Below are 19,801 nucleotides of genomic sequence, written 5' to 3'. Positions count from 1 at the left end.
AAGCTCACATAGGTGTGAATGTCTAAACTAAGTGCTGAAGCCTTTGTAGTGCCATTACTTTTGAAAATACCTGGGCCTTGTCTACACTGGCAAGTTTCTGTGCAGTAAAGCAGCTTTCCACAGTGCAACTCCTGAGCTGTACACACTGCCAAGCCACTTAGTGCGCAGAAACTGTGCAGTAAAAAAAACCACCCCAATGAGAGGCATACAGCTTTCTGCGCCGGGGCTACAGCGCCGCAGTGCCACTGTAGACATCCTGGTCAATTGCAGTGCTGCGATTGGCCTCCAGGAGGTGTCCCACAATGCCTGTTCTTGCCTCTCTAGTCATCGGTTTGAACTCTACTGCCCTGCCCTAAGGTGACCAACCGTGAGACCAACTCCTTAAATTCCTTGGGAATTTTGACAGTCCCCTTCCTGTTTGCTCAGTGACGCATGCAGTGGTCTCAGCACATCTTTCCAGGTGCCCATGCCTGCTCCATGCACCAGGCGATCCCCCGCTTGGAGAATGCCGAGCTGCTGGACCTTGTCAGCATTTGGGGAGAGAAGGCTGTCCAATCCCAGTTGCGCTCCAGCCATAGGAATTATGATACCTACAGACAGAAAGGGGCCATGACTGGGACACACTGCAGTGCAGCGTCAAAGTGAAGGAGCTGTGGAACGCCTACCACAAGGCATGGGAGGCAAACCGCCGCTCCAGTGCTGCGCCCACGAGCTGCTGGTTCTACAAAGAACTGGACGTGATACTCAGTGGTGACCGCACCTCCACTGGAAAGGTCACTGTGGATACTTCGGTGACCCAGAACCGATCCCTGTGGGACCTCACTCGTTATGCCCTTCCAGCATGACTGTGAACTACTGATAACTACTCTCTGGAAAAGATCTTCCAACCCGTTATGCACCCACCTTATAGTAGCTCCATCTAGGTTGTATTTCCCTAGTTTGTTTATGAGAAGGTCATGCGAGACAGTATCGAAAGCCTTACTAAAGTCAAGATATACCACATCTGCCGCTTCCCCCCTATCCACAAGGCTTGTTACCCTGTCAAAGAAAGCTATCAGGTTGGTTTGACACAATTTGTTCTTGACAAATCCAAGCTGACTGTTACTTATCACCTTATTATCTTCTTGGTGTTTGCAAATTGATTGCTTAATTATTTGCTCCATTATCTTTCCAGGTACAGAACTGACTGGCCTGTAATTCCCGGGGTTGTCCTTATTTCCCTTTTTATAGATAGGCACTAGATTTGCCCTTTTCCAGGCTTCTGGAATGTCTCCTGTCTTCCATGACTTTTCAAAGACAATTGCTAATGACTCAAATATCCCCTCAGTCAGCTCCTTGAGTATTCTAGGATGGAACAAAACAAACAGCAACAGCTGCATTAGGGCCAATACATGCCATTTGCATTTGCCCAATTTAGAATGGCTCCAGCAGAGCAGTCACGATCTATATCAAATTCTTATGGAAAAACAATGGTTCTTGCTGGAACATACCAACCTTCTGATCTGATCGTCCTCAGCTGTCCTCTTCAGTGCGATGAGGAGATGTTAGACAAATAACGAGCTAGTTACAACTGTGGCTATATAGCCTATACATGGAACCTTAAGATCTCAAGTGTTTTTATTTCATTTTGTGGTATGTTACCTGCAGATCTTTGATTAGAACTAAGCCAAAGCTAAGGTTAAAGATCTTGACTCCTCCTCAGTTTATTGTCTATCAACATATACATTTGGTTAGGTTAGGATTTTTTTTTTTTTTTTTTAAATTCAGAGTATTTCTTTTTAAAGGAGAAAACAGTAAGGTGGGTAGGTGGGCTCAAATAAGTGGAGACAAATATTGGTTTCAATCTTACATGGGTCTCAAATATTTTCACCACTGTCACTGTCGTGGAATTATTATTATTATTTTAAATCTCGATCTGATGCATTGGGGGGGGGCAGAGAAATCAAACTGTTAAATTACTAACTACCTCTTAATAGAAAGATGGGATAGATAAGGGATAAAAATTATTGTTTTGATGGTGATAACTTTAAGCTGACAGCCATGTTATTCTTTTGTTCCCAAAACTTCATACCAGGATATTCCTGGATAGTTGAATTCTTTGAAAACAAAGGTAATTTTTTTTTCCAAATGGCCTAGGGAAAACACAGCTGATTTAAAAAAAAATATCAAAAGGTAAGATGATTATTTAGAAGTAATAAAAGGTTGCTCCAGGCTATGAATGTAACAGACGTTGGCTTGCACAGACAAGCACACAGAAAACGTACATAGCAGCAATAAAGGAATGCTGGGTGCATAGCAAAACGCACATGGATGAGAAGCAACACAAGCAAATGGGGTACACACAGCAGTAGAGGCAGGCTGTGTCTAAGGCTTTGTCTACACCGGAACTTTGTCAGCAAAACTTTTGTCGTTCAGGGGTGTTAAAAATCATCCCCCCTGAACGACAAAAGTGTTACCAACGAAAAGTGCCGGTGTGAACAGCACTTTGTTGGCAGCAGCACTCTCCTGCCGACAAAGCCGCTGCCACTCGTGGGGTGGTGGTGGACTTTGTCTGCAGGAGAGCTTTCTCCTGCTGACAAACAGCAGCTACATTGTGCGCCTTTTAGCAGCATCGCTATGGCAGCACAGCCGTGTCGCTAAAAGCGAGGTAGTGTAGACAAAGCCTAAGAAACAGATGGGAAACTCAGTGACAGCTGTGGAATTCATCATCACTTTTAAGAGAGTGTATTTGGGCTCTGTCTATACTATACTAACTCTGCTAGCAACAGTGTTTTCAACCAGAACTGCGACCGACAACCGTCTTCCAACATGGTTATTGCTAGCAATTTCCTGTCCAGGGTGGGCATATTTGATGCGTAACCATAATTAAAAGTAGAATAAATATTATCCGCAGGCAGTTATATTTTTCTTGATCTATGGCTCCAAGTACGGTCTCTGTTTTGCCAGTTGGATAAGTTTCTCTCAACCCTGAGAAAACCAGTCTTGCTACTGGGTAGAGGTTGTCGAGGTAAAGAGAACATCCTCGTACGTTCCCACTTAAGGGGACTCTGTGGGAGCAAGCTCAAAAATCTTGATGTCACTTTAGAATGTTCCCTGGGCGCCAAGAGTGGATTTTCAGATTCACAATTTGCACAACCTTAGCACTATATCCCATTACAACCTTGTAACAGCAGCATGTAGCTTCAAGATGATTACTGCAACTCTCAGCAAGGAACCTCCATCACCTGCAGCTTGCTCAAAAGGTAGCAACATGTCTGCTCATTAGTTTAAGCAATACTGGGCCTGCATTCTTTACAATAGGTGCCTATAAAGGTGGAGAGAATGATTGTAATTTGACACTTGTTTTCTTTTTGTGTCATTTTTACAGCCCTGAACTTTATAGGCCTCAGATACATTAAAGACTTTCTCCTGGAATCTTGATCCAGGGGGTCAAATAACGGCCAAGATTTTTTTTAAGAGAAACTAGTGATTTTGTGCACGCATCTTGAGACACCTTTAAGGCAGCTGATTAGAGGGCAGGAGCTCAGCACTTTCTGAAATTCTTTTAAGGCACCTCAGGTTGGACACCCAAAATCACTAGTCACTCTTGAGAGGCCAGCATTTCACTTTTCTCGCCATTGCATCTCAGGTTGGCAGGCAGATGCACCTTTGCTATGGTGGATGTGGGACTTTCCCACCCACCCCCTCTGAGACCTGTCTCAGTCCAACTTTCCACTCTTAAATACCTCAAGATGATGCTCTACTACAAACATTGATTTTTAATTTAACTATTGTTTGTCCCATATTTGTTATTTTTCCTCTCACCATTTACAGGTCCAGTCAACTGATTATTTGAGTTTTAATGGAGGTGTTTCTCTGTTTGTGTGTACTAATTGTGTTGTTAATTCTGCTGCACAGCTGTAAGGTATTAAGTGGAGGAAACTTAAGTAAAATCATCATCATCATCATGTGGACTGGGTGAAAGATCAAGACCAAATGTTTTAGAAATGCCCCTGGTCCTCCTGCCCGCCATTCCCAAAGAACTCCTGTCTGCTTACAATCCACAGAACATTCCCTGAGTTGAATTACTTATCACTCATTTGAGCATGATTGCTTTGAAGGCTGAACACAAAAGCAATATATCTAATACGCAATCAACTCTCACTATGGAGAGAGCAATGCAACTTAGATTTTAGGTCAGATATCAGGAATCTGTACTTGTGAATTGGGTTGTCAACTTCTGTACAATGCATTTATTGTTGACAAATGCTAGCAAACTGTATATTACAAGATCCATACTACAATCTGCAATAAACTCAACCCACACCTAGAGATGGCATCAATAACAGGTCACTGCAGAGCACAAGTGCAGTGATCTTCAGACTTTGAACTTGAACAGCACTTTTCATTAGAGGATTTCAAAGTACATTACAAAGCATACCAAGTATCGTTAACCCCATTTTAGAGACAGGGAAACTTAGATGTTAGTAACTTGCCCAAAACTGGCAAAAAGCATTCCAGGGGCCTGAAGTTTCAGCATGTGGAAAAGTATCTGAACAACTATTCTGTCTCTCTCTCTCTCTCTCTCTAAGAGTATGTCAACACTGCAACGTAAGCCCAGGATTTGAACTCAGGCTCAAGCCTAACCTCTCCTTCCATCTATGCACAAATCATGCTAATCCAGATCCTAGGACTCCACAGGAGTGGAAGGTCTGAGCCAAACTGATGTCCAGGGTTCAAACCCTGTTGCTTTGCAGTGTAGACCTAGCCCCACTAGATTCATGCTCTGGGAGTCCACTAAAAGTATTCCACAATCCCACAGGCTGGCTATATTCATCTGCTGGACAGTCAAGTTTTCCCTCGAACAAAAGGCTAGAGTGACCACATATTGGGAGGGCACTAGGACCCCAGGGGGATAAACTGGACACCCAGTTTGGGACCCAGAGTTCAACTACTCCTAACCTGGGATTACAAATGAGCATAGACACTCAAGCCCAACGCTAACAAACCCAGTGTCTGCTAACTCAAGTTCTACTAACCCTGAGCTTACACTGCAGTGTAGACATACCCTAAGGCTACAGGAGACATATCGCAAGGTGAATGCAGACTAGGTCAGGTCAGTCAGCGGCAATCCAGGTACTATGGATTCCAGAAATGGGAGAGATGGGGGTATCAATATAGCCCTTTAAAGTCAATGGCAAGTCAAAATACCTCAATGAGCTGTCCTACCGACTCTGCAACCTGCCAGGGCAGCATTCTCAGAATTAACAAGGCATTGTGATTCATCCCATTGGAGATATATTTTGTTCACTCAATTCTTACCCAAATGCCCAGTCTAACTTTCTACTCTCCCAAAAATATCCAGACAACCACCTTCCCTGTCTGCCTGATGGACAACCAAGGCAGAAAATGGAGACAAAATGGAGGTTGGGAAGTCTGAGTGTTCTGCATTCTGTCTTTTCTTCCTCCTGAAGAGCACAAATATCTTCTCTGGAGAGCTCTCCTTCCCAAATCCAACCTCCCACAGGGCAGCATTCTATTTTGCCTGCTGAGTCCCCACCCCAGCTTGAAAGAAAAGACATACACACAAAAAACTTTCCCTAGATAAAATTTATGACCGATGCACCTTTCAGCAGTTGGGATCCAATTACCAAATTGCACTCTCAAGATAAGAGGCTGAGCCTCTGTGCAGACTCTCTCCTTCATAATCTCACTGTATTAGATATGTAAATGATTTACAAGACACTAATTTTCAACACTGACTTATGTGAAGCAAAAATCCAGGGAGGTTTCTTAGCCAGACAGGAACACACTGCAGATCCCCCTTAGCTCCCTGGAGGAACTGAAAAAGCACCTATGAGTTTACATGCATTCTGAAGTAATCAGCATGAGCAAATTATAGGAAGAATACATTGCAGGTCTCCCCAGCTCGCTAGGGACACCTCCCTGTTTACAGTCAACTTAAAGTTTCACAGATCTCTTTGTAAACTGCTCTCTGCATCAAGATGACATTCAGTTAGAAGAGAAACTTGTGTGTTGCTGTAACAAATCATTCAAGGAAGAAAACCCACACTTCCTCATAATACTGAAGAAAGAATGGGGGAATGAGAGGAGGAAGGAGAAAGCCACAGAAAGCAAAAGAACTGCAAATACAGTTCAATCTCTGAGTCATCAGTGTTACTGCCAATTATGTGTCAAGGAAGCCATTTGATTTAATAATTCCCAAGGCCTGGAAGGTGGTATGTGCACAATGGGATTTTATTAGATAAATGTGAACATTTATGACATGTTCAAAGTGGTGAGCTAGGAGGAGGAAGAGGAGGGAAGGGTTGATAAATGCAAAGTAATGTACATTGGAAAACACAGTCCCAACTATACTAATGATGAGGGTCTGAATTGGCTGTTAGCTCAAGAAAGAGTTCTTGGAATCATTGTGGATATTCTCTGAAAACAGCTGCTTAATTTGCAGCAGCAGTCAAAAAACAATGTTAGGAACCATTAGAAAAGGGATAGATAAAACAGTAAATATTATAATGCCATTATATAAAGCCATGGTACACCCATACCTTGAATAGTGACTGCAGTTCTGATCACCCCATCTCAAAAAAAAGGTACATTAGAATTGGAAAAATACAGAGAAGGGCAACAAAAAATTATTGGGAGTGTGGAACAATTTCCACATGAGAAGAGATTAAAGACTGGAACTGTTCATCTTAAATAAGAGACTACTAAGGGGGGATATAATAGAGAGCTATAAGATCATGAATGGTGTGAAGAAAGTGAATACGGCAGTGTTGTTTACCCCTTCACAACACAAGGACCTGGGATCACCCAATGAAATTAATAGGCAGCAAGTTTAGAAAAACAAGCCAGGCATCAGCATGACTGGGGTCTCTGACAATATGCTTTTGCAAAATACAAACTAAACCTGACCTATAGTGGGGTAGAGGTATGAAAACATTCATTAAAGATACAGAAAAGCTCTCAGATGTAGATGAACCACAAAGCCAGGAAACATAACCCAGAAGTTATGGTGATGATGAAAGAAGTGTTAACATGGAAGCTCCTGTACTAGATCAAGTGTGGTACCCTGTCTCTGCCAGCAGCTAATACCTGATGCTTCAAAGGAAAATTATAATCTTCTGCACTTCTTCCCAAAACCAATATCCCTGGGCCAGTTATTCAGTGCTGTACACGGGAAGAGGAGGAGGGATTCCATCCTGACCCCTGCAACAGGGAACATTCCATCACACAATTTCCTGTCATTGTTTGCTACTGAGTGTGGACACTTGACCAGGGCCAGCCCTGGCACTCTAAGATGGGAACTGTGCCCCCAGGTCCTTTGCATTGGATGGCATGATGCTTCAGAAGAGGAGCCTCAGAAGGCAGAGCAAAGGAATTCTGGAATGCTTGTCTCCCCCCCCCCCCTTTTTTTTTTTTTTTTTTTTTTTTTGAGGGCAGGATGGAGGGAGAACGGGGGGGGAGAGACAGAAGGGAAAACAGTTGCTTTTTCTGTTACTGTTTTGTTCTATTTTCTTATATATTTTTCCGCTTCTCTTCTTCACCCACCCCCCTTCTTTGATGTCCTAGATTACTTATGTAGGCTCAACACCCATAGCACTTTACATATAAAGTCTACAAAAGGAAACTGACTCGTACCCTAGTCAGTTACCTTCTACAGCCCTTTTCATAAATAAAAGGTTTTGCCCTTGTTGCACAGAGAAATTAACTACCACAAATCAGTCTTCTATCAAACTATTTACTGAAAGAACCAAAGCGACCTGGTTAGTGCCCCTCTGTTGTCTCCCTGTGTAAAAGCCCTTTGGGAAACAATGCCAAACACCCCCCTTCTGTGTCACCTATGCATAAAATCTGACCTGCACTTGGCTGTACAAGGAGAAACAATCAGGGAAACTCATGCACCAGACGAGAAGAACGAACATTTTCAAGTCTATTATTTGTGAATAATCAGAATCCCTAACGAGAAGAGAGAGACTCCAATGTTTTTTAAGGCATATGCAGGTCCCCCATCATCAAGATGCAACATAGGGTGCAATTATTTGCTTGGAACTAGGAGGAGTTTAACTGAAGTGAGTTTTACAAGGAAACTGTGGCAGAGCTAACCACTTTTTATCTTTAGCTTTGGTCAGATGCAGTGATGGACAAAGCACTCAAAATATTCAAGTGCAGGACAGCAGCAAGCAATTGCATTTCACTTGTCTGAAGAAACTATCCTGGGTTAGCCTACAATCGCCATTTTTCTAGCTTTACAGGCACTGAAATAAAAGAAAATTGAATTCTCAGAGTACTTTGCTGAACCATCGCAAGCCTGAAGCATCAACAGATCTGGATGTCAGACTTCAAAGGTGGAAAAGCCCTAGATCATGTTGTGCATTTCCCTGCAAATTCAAAGCTGCTCCCTGCAGTACATTTTCTAGTGTTATGTAATATTCCATTTTATTTTCATGCAAACTTAACTAAGGTTTACTGTACATGAAGCAAGCATCAAGAGAAATGACTAAGCTTCATGTTTTATAGAGTAAATGGGATTGTACAAACAACTCCCCACATCCTTCAGCGAGAAAGCCTCACATGGTAACAACGTAGTGTGTGATTTTTTTAAATCCTAACTGGGTGCTACCTCAAAGAATTACTTTAGGATACTGTTCAGTACATTTCCCTTTCTTCATGCAGTTGACTCTAAGGGTACGTCTATACTTACTTCCTGGTCCGGATGTAAGCGATCGATCTTCTGGGATCGATTTATCGCATCTTGTCTAGACGCGATAAATCGACCCCGGAAGTGCTCGCCGTCGACGCCGGTACTCCAGCTCAGCGAGAGGAGTACGCGGCATCGACGGGGGAGCCTGCCTGCAGCGTCTGGACCCGCGGTAAGTTCGGACTAAGGTACTTCGAATTCAGCTACGTTATTAATGTAGCTGAATTTGCGTACCTTAGTCCGAAGTGGGGGGTTAGTGTGGACCAGGCCTAATATGAATAAGATTCTATGCTTTCAGGTTTTGTGTGTTTTTACACAGGATGCTATTCCTACACCCACGGTTCTCCCTTTCTTCAGTCTAGATAAAGCTGTAACAAAGAGCTGTGAGAATGAACAAGAGAATTGCTAAATAGTATCAACCTATACAACAGTTTCACTATTAGCAACTGTAACACAGAAGAAGCAGTTCAGCCTGGCCAACAGTTGTGCAGGCCAAGTGGTAAAAGCAATTGAAGTCTCTATATCCTAAATCACACATTGAGATGTGCAGATACGTTTTTGCATAAATGTTTTGAATTAAACCCCACAAGTCTCACATCCATCTTTGAACTGCATGTAAAGAAGATCCAAAATCTAGGAAGTGCATTACAGAATGGCAAGTTCACAGAGCATTAGCAAAAAAATTAATTTGCACATCCAGAATCCAGAGATGATATCACACAATTTCAAATGTGTTTTATTAGTGAGTGTGGACTGAACATTTCATAGAGTATGTCCCCGACACAGCTAACCTGGCAGCTCCAACAAGACATTAGGATGAAGAGATCATTAAGAATCTTCATTTGTCTTCACACACGTCAGAGTTCGCTCTTTATAACATAGGGGTTCTCAGACTTTTGTACTGGTGACCCCTTTCACATAGCAAGCCTCTGAGTGTGACCCCCCTTATACATTAAAAACACTTTTTTATATATTTAGCACCATTATAAATGCTGAAGGCAAAACGGGGTTTGGGGTTGAGGCTGACAGTTCATGACCCCCCACGTAATAGCCTCGCGACCCCCTGAGGGGTCCCAACCCCCAGTTTGAGAACCCCTGTTATAACACAAGGGTCAAAACTACATCTTCTCAGATCATCAAAACTATGAAAGTAGTAGTGAAAACAAGAGATTATTCCAAATACATACGTGCTGTGCTCGGAGCACTGCACAAGAGCACATCCGCAGCAAATAAGCGTAGTTTAATGAGAGGATGAAAGGGTTAAGGGATAGATATTGTCACAAACTGCGGCCATGTTGTCAATGATCGAGAGTCGTGGGGTACATCTCTACATAGGAAAAACAAACAAACCAAACCCTGAGGCACCAAACCTCAGAGCCTGTGTCACCTGACTCAGGCTCACAGGGCTTATGCTACAGGGCTAAAAATAGAAATGTAGACATTTGGGCTCGGGCTGGAGCCCACACTCCGAGACCTATCCCCACACTGGATTTCAGGGCCTGGGCTCCAGCCCCAACATGCTACGCCTGCTATTTTTAGCCCCACAGGCGAGTCTGAGTCAGCGGACCCAGGCTATGAGACTCATTACTCCAGGTCTTTTTTTGCTCTGTAGATGTACCCATAGGTACCTGAAGGCTGTTTGGTGACCTGTGCAAAGTGAGTTTGGTGGGTATCCATCAGCTCTCTCATGGATAGGTGTCCCCCATCACAAAAACTAGTGCCACAGTTGGGACTACCTGGCTCCCTCATTGGCAGTCTGAGAAAAGGGGCCTAGGACTGAATGAAACCTGTGTATGTTCAGATTTGAGATACACTGGAAGAGCAGAGTGGAGGAAGCTTGCCCTGCTATTGCCCATGCTATATTTTTCCAGTGGATAAAGGGGACTTCAATTTCTATCAATGTCATTCTGTCACCCTGCTCAGAATCATAACAGTATTTCTGAACTGCAGAAGGCATTAGACATAAACTGGCTGGTCAGAAGGCAGCAATTCACACACAAATAAGGCTTGAATACGATCATATAGCTGAAAATCTCCCAGTGTCTCATGGCTATGAACTCTCACATTTCTAGTACATAAGGAAATATCACTGTCTGGCCCTTATTGATAGGCAGATTTCCCCAGGTACCACACCTAGAGGTACCTCTCCCATTCCCTGATATACAACATCTAAAGATGCAGGTCTCTGATCCTGAGGATTTGGGAGCTGCACCTGAGTTTAGTGGGGAAGATGTCCCCTGCATAGATGAGTGGTGGAACCCTCAAGGGCAGGAGATGCACAGCTCTGGTTCCTGTGGGGCTGGAAGATGCTCTGGGAACCTCTCTGCAACACTGCTCCTAGGGTGCTCTAGGCATATCCTGTGGGGCACTCAGGTCTAGTCCCTAATGTGGGCTCTGGAAAGCATTCCCCGGCCAGCTGGGAGCATACCCTGTGGGGTGCTGGAAAATTCTATGGAGAGTTCTCCCTAGCCCTTTCTCCAGGGGAGGGAGTACACTGGGGGGCCAATTCCTCAGCTCTAGTCCCTAGGGATGTTCTTGGGGACAGGGACAGTTCTCTAGAGCAGGGGTTCTCAAACTGGGGGTCAGGACCCCTCAGGGGGTCACGAGGTTATTACATGGAGGGTCGCGAGCTGTGAACCTCCACCCCAAACCCTGTTTTGCCTCCAGCATTTATAATGGTGTTAAATATATTAAAAGTGTTTTCAATTTATAAGGGGGGTCGCACGCAGAGGCTTGCTGGGTGGAAGGGGTCACCAGTAAAAAAAAGTTTGAGAGCCATTGCTCTAGAGGTTGTGGGTGAGTGTGCCTGGGGGTCCTGGCTCCTCAGCTCTGATCCCTGGGGATGCTCAGGAGAGCAGTGCCCAGCCCTGTCCCCAGGGGGTGCCATGGGGGCTGGGGGCGGGCTCCTCAGCCCCAGTCCCCGGTCAGTCTGGGGGGTGCCCTCAGGGTGGGCACCTCAGCTCCAGCCCCTGGGGATGCTCGGGAGAGCGCTGTCCAGCCCTGTCCCCAGGGGTCCCCGGGGGGTGCCATGGGGGCTGGGGGAAGGCGCCTCAGCTCCGGTCCCCGGTCAGTCTGGGGGGCGCCCTCGGGGCGGGCACCTCATCTCCGGCCCCTGGGGATGCTCGGGAGAGCGCTGCCCAGCCCTGTCCCCAGGGGTCCCCAGGGGGTACTATTGAGGAAGGGGCGGGCTCCTCAGCCCCGGGGTGTCCGGGGGGTGCCCTGGGGGCGGGCCCCTCATCTCCGGCCCCTAGGGATGCTCGGGAGAGCGCTGTCCAGCCCTGTCCCCAGGGGGTGCCATGGGGGCTGGGGGAAGGCTCCTCAGTCCCGGTCAGTCCGGGGGGTGCCCTGGGGGCGGGCCCCTCAGCTCCGGCCCCTGGGGATGCTCGGGAGAGTGGTGCCCAGGCCTGTCCCAAGGGGTCCCCGGGGGTGCTATGGAGGAAGTGGTGGGCTCCTCAGCACCAGGGTGTCCGGGGGGTGCCCTGGGGGCGGGCCCCTCACCTCCGGCCCCTGGGGATGCTCGGGAGAGCCATGTCCAGCCCTGTCCCCAAGGGTCCCCGGGGGGTGCCATGGGGGCTGGGGGAAGGCTCCTCAGTCCTGGTCCCCGGTCAGTCCGGGGGGGTGTCCTGGGGGCGGGCCCCTCACCCCCGGCCCCCGGGGATGCTCGGGAGAGCGCTGCTCAGCCCTGTCCCCAGGGGGTACTATGGAGGAAGTGGTGGGCTCCTCAGTCCCGGTCAGTCCGGGGGGCGCCCTACGGACGGGCCCCTCAGCTCCGGCCCCTGAGGATGCTCGGGAAAGCGCTGTCCAGCCCTGTCCCCAGGGGTCCCCAGGGGGTGCCATGGGGGCGGGCTCCTCAGCCCCAGGGTGTCCGGGGGGTGCCCTGGAGGCAGGCCCCTCAGTTCCAGCCCCTGGGGATGCTTGGGAGAGCGGTGCCCAGCCCTGTCCCCAAGGGTCCCCGGGGGGTACTATGGAGGAAGGGGTGAGCTCCTCAGCCCCGGTCCCCGGTCAGTCCGGGGGGTGCCCTGGGGGCGGGCCCCTCAGCTCCAGCCCCTGGGGATGCTCAGGAGAGCGGTGCCCAGCCCTGTCCCCAGGGGGTGCCATGGGGGCTGGGGGAAGGCTCCTCAGCCCCGGTCAGTCCGGGGGGGTGGCCTGGGGGCAGGCCCCTCACCCCCGGCCCCTGCGGCTGCTCGGGAGAGCGCTGCCCAGCCCTGTCCCCAGGGGTCCCTGGGGGGGTACTATGGAGGAAGGGGCGGGCTCCTCAGTCCCGGTCAGTCCGGGGGGTGCCCTGGGGGCGGCCCCCTCACCTCCGGCCCCTGGGGATGCTCGGGAGAGCGCTGCCCAGCCCTGTCCCCAGGAGTCCCCGGGGGTGCCACGGGGGCTGGGGGAAGGCTCCTCAGTCCCAGTCAGTCCGGGGGGTGCCCTGGGGGCGGGCCCCTCACCCCCGGCCCCTGGGGCTGCTCGGGAGAGTGCTGCCCAGCCCTGTCCCCGGGGGGTACTATGGAGGAAGGGGCGGGCTCCTCAGTCCCGGTCCCCGGTCAGTCCGGGGGGTGCCCTGGGGGCGGCCCCCTCACCCCCGGCCCCTGGGGATGCTCGGGAGAGCGGTACCCAGCCCTGTCCCCAGGAGTCCCCGGGGGTGCCATGGGGGCTGGGGGAAGGCTCCTCAGCCCCGGGGTGTCCGGGGGGTGCCCTGGGGGCAGGCCCCTCAGTTCCAGCCCCTGGGGCTGCTCGGGAGAGCGCTGCCCAGCCCTGTCCCCAGGGGTCCCCCGGGGGGTACTATGGAGGAAGGGGCGGGCTCCTCAGTCCCGGTCCCCGGTCAGTCCGGGGGGTGCCCTGGGGGCGGGCTCCTCACCCCCGGCCCCTGGGGATGCTCGGGAGAGCGGTACCCAGCCCTGTCCCCAGGGGTCCCCCGGGGGGTACTATGGAGGAAGGGGCGGGCTCCTCAGTCCCGGTCCCCGGTCAGTCCGGGGGGTGCCCTGGGGGCGGCCCCCTCACCCCCGGCCCCTGGGGATGCTCGGGAGAGCGGTACCCAGCCCTGTCCCCAGGAGTCCCCGGGGGTGCCATGGAGGCTGGGGGAAGGCTCCTCAGCCCCGGGGTGTCCGGGGGGTGCCCTGGGGGCGGGCCCCTCAGTTCCAGCCCCTGGGGATGCTCGGGAGAGCCCAGCCCTGTGCCCGGACCGGTCGGGGGGCTGTGGCGGACCCCGGGCCGCGCTCTCACCTCTCGAACAGCAGCCTGACGGCGAAGATGCCCAGCGCGAGCGGGAAGGCGGAGAGGACGTGCCCGGCCTGGGGGTACTGGGTGCCGCTGCCGCCCTCCGGGCCCGGCTCCCCCGCCAAGTCCGCCCAGGTCACGTTGTGCGGCAGCCAGAAGCGCTCGTTCCAGAACCAGGCCGAGAGCAGCGCCGCCGCGGCCGCCGCCATCTTCCGCCTCCCCCCGCCGGCAGCAGCCAACGGGCCAGGGCGGCGCTCGGATCGGGGCCCCGCCCACCGCCGCCCCACCAGACCGTTGCAGGCTCCCACGCTTGCGCCCTCAAGGTAGATGCCTCATGCCGGGGCCACGCCCCCGGAAACCTGCTGCTTCTCCTGCGCCGCACAGGAAACCACGCCCCCTTCTGACGGTCGCCTCCGCGCGGACACCCTGAGGGGATACAAGCCCGCCCCCTCGGGCCGGGAGCATGCGCGCTGGGGGGGGGGGGGACGCTGAGCCTGCCCTACGCCGTGTGGGCGGAGACTGGAAACCCCGGCTGAGGTGAGGGGGGGGCGGGGCGGGGCAGCAAAGGGTCACGTGCCCAATAGCATCAGTGCTTCTGTCTCCTGGGAAATGTCCCAAACTCTGGGAATTTGTGAGTAAAATGTTTTGAATGAAAATTCCCAGTTTCCCAACTTGACACATTTTACTCACAGATTCCCAGGTTTGGGGAAATTTCCCAGGAGATAGAAGCACTGTAAAAACCTTCGTCTGGGAATTTTTCACCAGATTTGGGAAGTTTTTAGCGCTAGGCTGGGAAAAGTTGGCATCATGATATGGAAGCACTGAATAGCATCCATGGGACAGGGCGGGCCTCGCTCCCCCCTCCTCGGGCCCCATTGCTGCCCCATGCCCAGAGCTGGGCTCTTCCCAGACCCTGCCGCCATCCCCACCACTACAGCCCGCCGGCCGCTTCCCCTCCTCAGGGCAAGGCCCACCCGCCCTCTAGCCCGGCCCACTCACCAAAACCCACAGCGCAACTGCTGCCTTCAAGAACATCAGAACCGCCTGACTGGGTCAGACCAAAGGCCCATCCAGCCCAGTGTCCTGTCTGCCGACAGCGGCCAATGCCAGGTGCCCCAGAGGGAATGAACCGAACAGGGAATCATCCAGTGACCCATCCCCTGTGGACCTGCTGCTGGCTGCTTCCGGGCCGCAGCACCGTGTCGAAACAGGTAGGGCGGCACTGCTGACAGGACTTTTAACAGCCGGGTCAGCAGTGCCGACCAGAGCCGCCGTGACTCAGTGCCTTTCATTCCGTGACCCAGTACTGGGTCGTGACCCACAGTTTGAAAACCACTCATTTAGACTAGTCCTCTGAGGCAGCCACAGTCAGAGGAAAATCTAGACAACTTTAGTTCAGACCACAAACCCAGGGGAAAAAAAGGAGTATGAGTGATTACTGAAGACAAGGGAAGAGCTCAGCCAGACCCCATTCCTTCAAATTGGGCCATTTAAAACTATACCCTTCTGTAAAAGCAGTAGTAGCTACAATGGGAAGGATAATGCTCTGTCAGAGCACATACTCTCCCCACCACTATTCTCTCTCACATCCCACTTTCTAAACCCCGTAGCAGTCTCTCACTGGTTTACTATTCAGAGCTAATTTGAAAGCTGTCTTTGATTGGGGCAGAAATCCTATTTCCCTTTAGAACACCTATGCACATCAGTAACTTATAATTAATTTCTACGGAGTCAATACAATTATTGTATCTGATAACATGACACTTGGCTACTTGTGTGTGTATATATAGGCACACAGGAAGCACATGCCACATCAAACCAGCAGTCTGCCTAAAACAATTGCCCTAGGTGTACCCCTATTTTAACTATTTAGTGTCCCTACTTATGGGTTAAACTCCATCTCTTGGACCATAAACAGCTCCTTTGTATTGTGCTCCACAGCTTGGATAATGGTAGCTTTGTCAATCAATAGTTAGCTAATTGATACCACTTTCTATCCCAATATATCACAAAATGCATTACTGAATGATATTTGACAGCATTAGATGGGAAGAGTTTTCAAAAGTGCCTAGGCCCCATTTTCAAAAGTGAAAAGCACTTAAGTCTCATTCACTTTGTGAGCCTTAGATGACCAACTACTTAAGTCACTTAATTGTCTACAATAGGTGAAGAGTTGGACAGAGAAAGTGAAAAGATACAAATATAACACAAATTAAAGATTCTCAGGTGTGGTTTGAAATGAGCTGGATACAGGGAGGCTGTTTAAGGTGAGCTTCAGAGAAAACACACGTAGCAACAGGCAAGTTAGGACAACAGAGAGAGGACTCACTCTAGAAGAGTTGGGAGGAGAGACAAGGCAAGATGCAGTGTATTGAAAACTAGGACAGTAGTTTTTAAACAGGATTCTCATATGGTCATAAAGCCACTAGATATATTGGGAAAATAATTGATTAGGGATCTTTGTGTTTTATAATGTTAAACTCCTCAAAGCTGGTAGGATGGAACTGCTAGAAAAATTGGAGCAATCTCAGTAGAGGTCCTGAGACTTTGGAAGTGACATAAAGCTATTCCCTTACTGGATTTTGAGAAGATACACAAAACCACCCCCTTACTCCCAACCTGTTTGCCCGTGTGGGTGGTAAAGCCACTAGCTCAGCTAATTAGAGGAGGTTGAGTGAGGGTATTTGAGTGGGCAACTGACACTGTACAGTAAGTATGAGTGGGATTACAGCATTAACAGGTCATCCAGAGATTTAATGTGAACTGGTGCTAGGGTTTATAGAAGAGTTAAACTGAGGTGAGATTTAGAATAAAAATACAGAGATGTCGGAAGTACTCCCACTCAACCGCACCCGAGCAAGGAAAATTTAGGAAGATTTTACTTATTGAATTTAGAACTGTGAGTCTTATGATCAGCCAGTTGACCTAGAGCACCTTCATGGTGCTCTGCTTTTTGCAAATGCTTCAAGGGGACATGGACAAACAGATGTTTTTGCTTTCTTTCTTCCTCCATTTGGGGTGGTAAAGAAACTGATAATTTTAAAAACAAATATTTTAGCAAAACAATTTCCCCTTAAATCACAGTTGGATTTTACCTAGTTAGTTTGAGAGGCAGGGGAAGAAATCTTGAATTCATATTCCTAAACTTCTATAGTATTGTTTAAAATTGCATTACAAATTGTCCTCACTACCTGGAAGAGGTATTATGCCCATTTTAAAGAGGGTGAAACAGACTCATGTCCCAAGCTATTAGCAGATCAAGGTTGAAAACAAGTTCCTGTCTTCCAGCCCTATGTTCAGGCCACTAGACCACACTGTCTCCCCCTAATTTATTGGGCAATGCTCTAGTTATTTGATTGAATGACAAGAGAGTATTCGATAGGTTAGTTCTCCTGTCCTTCAATACACTCCTGCAGACTGGTCCAGTTTCTTCCTCTTGTTGAAAGCAAGCCACACCAACTGTCTGAAAGGAACAAGGGCACCAGAGACAATGAGAATTTAGAGATGCATTTCCTATACTCTTTGTGGACTTACTTTGGATTATAAAGACATTATTGAAACTTTGGAGCAGCAGTGAAAGGGTGATAGAAGTCCTTAGCGTTTTCATTTATTAATTACCATCAGCCATGGAGCTACTTTCTTCAAAGATAGGAGTAGTGATTAAATTTGAATATGTAGACCTAAAATTCTCAGACTATTACTCATCCCATTTATAAAGGGAGGACCTAATTCTGCAGCCAAATCCATGCAGTTGCTCACAAATAAAGGATGCAGAAGAAATCTTCAGTTCTGAAGTGTGGCTTGAGTGTAGACTATGCTCTGTATTGTCTAAGAGTTCTCAAAAAATATTTGTATATAAAACCAAATGGAGTGCCTAAAACATATTAATGTTTATTAGTGGAAGGTTGCCATTGATTTAAGATTTGCTTATTTTGGTATATTTTCTCAAATAGGCTTTGAAATTCCATCACACTAGGGCATCTGGTGAATGAGTCTTAGGGTTGAGGATCTGCGTACACTGTAGAAGATAATTTGTGGCTCTGTTAGTTCTCATAGCAGCTGCTTTATCGTGGATGCAAATGAACTGGCCTATGTAAAGCACTCATATTGTGGTGATAGCCACTAATACAAAATGATGACTGGAAAGGGTACAGACATTAGAATTTTGGCAAAAACTTAACATTTAAGAGACACTCTTGGTGGTACAAACTTCTCTAGGGGGGAAAACTATTATAGTGTCATTCACCAAGATAGGGCAATAGTGAGCCTTATATCCCAGAAATTGAACCTTCTCATCTTGTGAATCATGGCATTTATATTCATTGATGCATAATGGCAAGGTCTCAGCTAGCTGTGCCATGAGCTACATCATGTTTCCCACAACTTGATCCATGTCATAAGTTAGTATTGGCTCCACATGGGATGGGTATTGGGCACATCTAACAAATCTGATTTCATACTTAGTATCTGAATTGGAGTATTAAATGTTGAAATATTAAAGTCTTGAAAAAACAGGAAGACAGCACATTTTACTTCCTCTTCACTTCCATAGGCCAAGGACCTGCTTTTCAGATGTGCTGAGCACCTGCTGCTTTCACTGACTTCAATGGGAGTTTGTATTTTTCATGGGGTTGAGGGAGAATCAGGCCCCAGTTGCATTTTAGCAGAAATAGAAAAATGCATTCTTTAACTCTATAGTCCGAGCATGATTAACAGCTCACAGATCAGTTTATTAGCCTGGCTGTGTACCCAACACCTCCTGCCAGCCAGCATCTCATGCAACTGTGCATGGCCACCATGTGTCTATAGCTGCTAAATGTCTTCCGGCCAGACAACTGCCCTACTAGACTTCTCCCCCTACTGCATAAGTGGTTCCTCACTGCTGCTGGTTACCTCCCTACTGTATTTCCTCCCAGACCTTCCCAGTCTGCCCCTTCCCTAAGGAGCTCCACTTACAGCTACCACTAGTCACTTGGTTTCCCCCAGACCTGCACATGTAACTAGGGAAGTGCCTTCAAGTCCTTTTCTCTAAGAATTGTTTAAAATCAAGAATGAAAGGGTTAAACAAGTTTGTCCCTCTGATCTATCCTGTTTTTTAATCCTTGTTCCAGGAGCATGTGTATTGCCATTTGCCAAACTGGCTAGAGTGGTCCAACAGTGTCACCTACTGGTATGAAATCAAATTATGAAGACTTCAACGCTAAGAGAAGATAACTCATAACCTTCTCAACCAAGGTCATCTTATATACTGTCTTATTGCAGTTAAAACAAAAACATGAATTAGGCTTCAGCCTTAGAGTTCAAAGTAAATTACAATGCTTTATTGAATACAAATGTTTCATACTTAGCAAGATTGGAAGAAAGTAGAATATTTTACACCTCTATAAAAATATAGTTAGGACTAATTCTCAAGTGAATACAGTACAGAGAATAAACTACTGTAGGAATAAACCCTTCCCCCCCCCATTCAAATTATTATTTGTAAAATAAATCCTGTCAAGTTTAAAAATGTACTAAAAGCTTTGCTAGAAACCAGTTCCCAGAAAGAATCCCACTGTTTGTCTAGTTTTCTTAGATTTTGTATGTGTAAGTCTCACAGTTGTAACTATTAAAAAAAGATCTCTAGCAGTTTGGTACAAGTAGGGTTTAATAACTGTCAAAAGGCCTTACAAAAAAGTTATTTGCAGTTTTAAGTGAATCAGAAGAGGGAATGAAATCTAAAAGTAGAAAAAAGTCACCTCAGAAAAAGCACATGGAATGCAAGAGTAATGCCCTGCAGACTCCTGTGAAAGGGGTGGCTTGTCTTCAAGAGTATCGTCAGTCATCATTGGGTTTGATCTGCACTACTATTCCAGCAAGGGGCACACTGGTGCATTAACCAGCCAGAGGGCTGTACTA

General features: G+C 48.0%; 1 protein-coding gene across 2 annotated transcripts in view; it reads right to left on the bottom strand.

Moving 5' to 3' along the window:
- Positions 1-14,112, bottom strand: part of CERS5 (ceramide synthase 5) — a 39,745-nt gene extending 25,633 nt beyond the window's left edge. For both annotated transcript variants that reach the window (XM_065419370.1, XM_065419369.1), the window contains exon 1: positions 13,910-14,112. In XM_065419370.1, coding sequence (XP_065275442.1) covers positions 13,910-14,112 — 203 coding nt within the window. The remainder of the gene's footprint in view (positions 1-13,909) is intronic.
- Between the last annotated feature and the right edge of the window lie 5,689 nt (positions 14,113-19,801).

Source organism: Emys orbicularis, chromosome 19, assembly GCF_028017835.1.
Source record: "Emys orbicularis isolate rEmyOrb1 chromosome 19, rEmyOrb1.hap1, whole genome shotgun sequence".
Lineage (NCBI taxonomy): Eukaryota > Metazoa > Chordata > Testudines > Emydidae > Emys > Emys orbicularis.
This window is presented reverse-complemented; position numbering and strand designations above follow the sequence as displayed.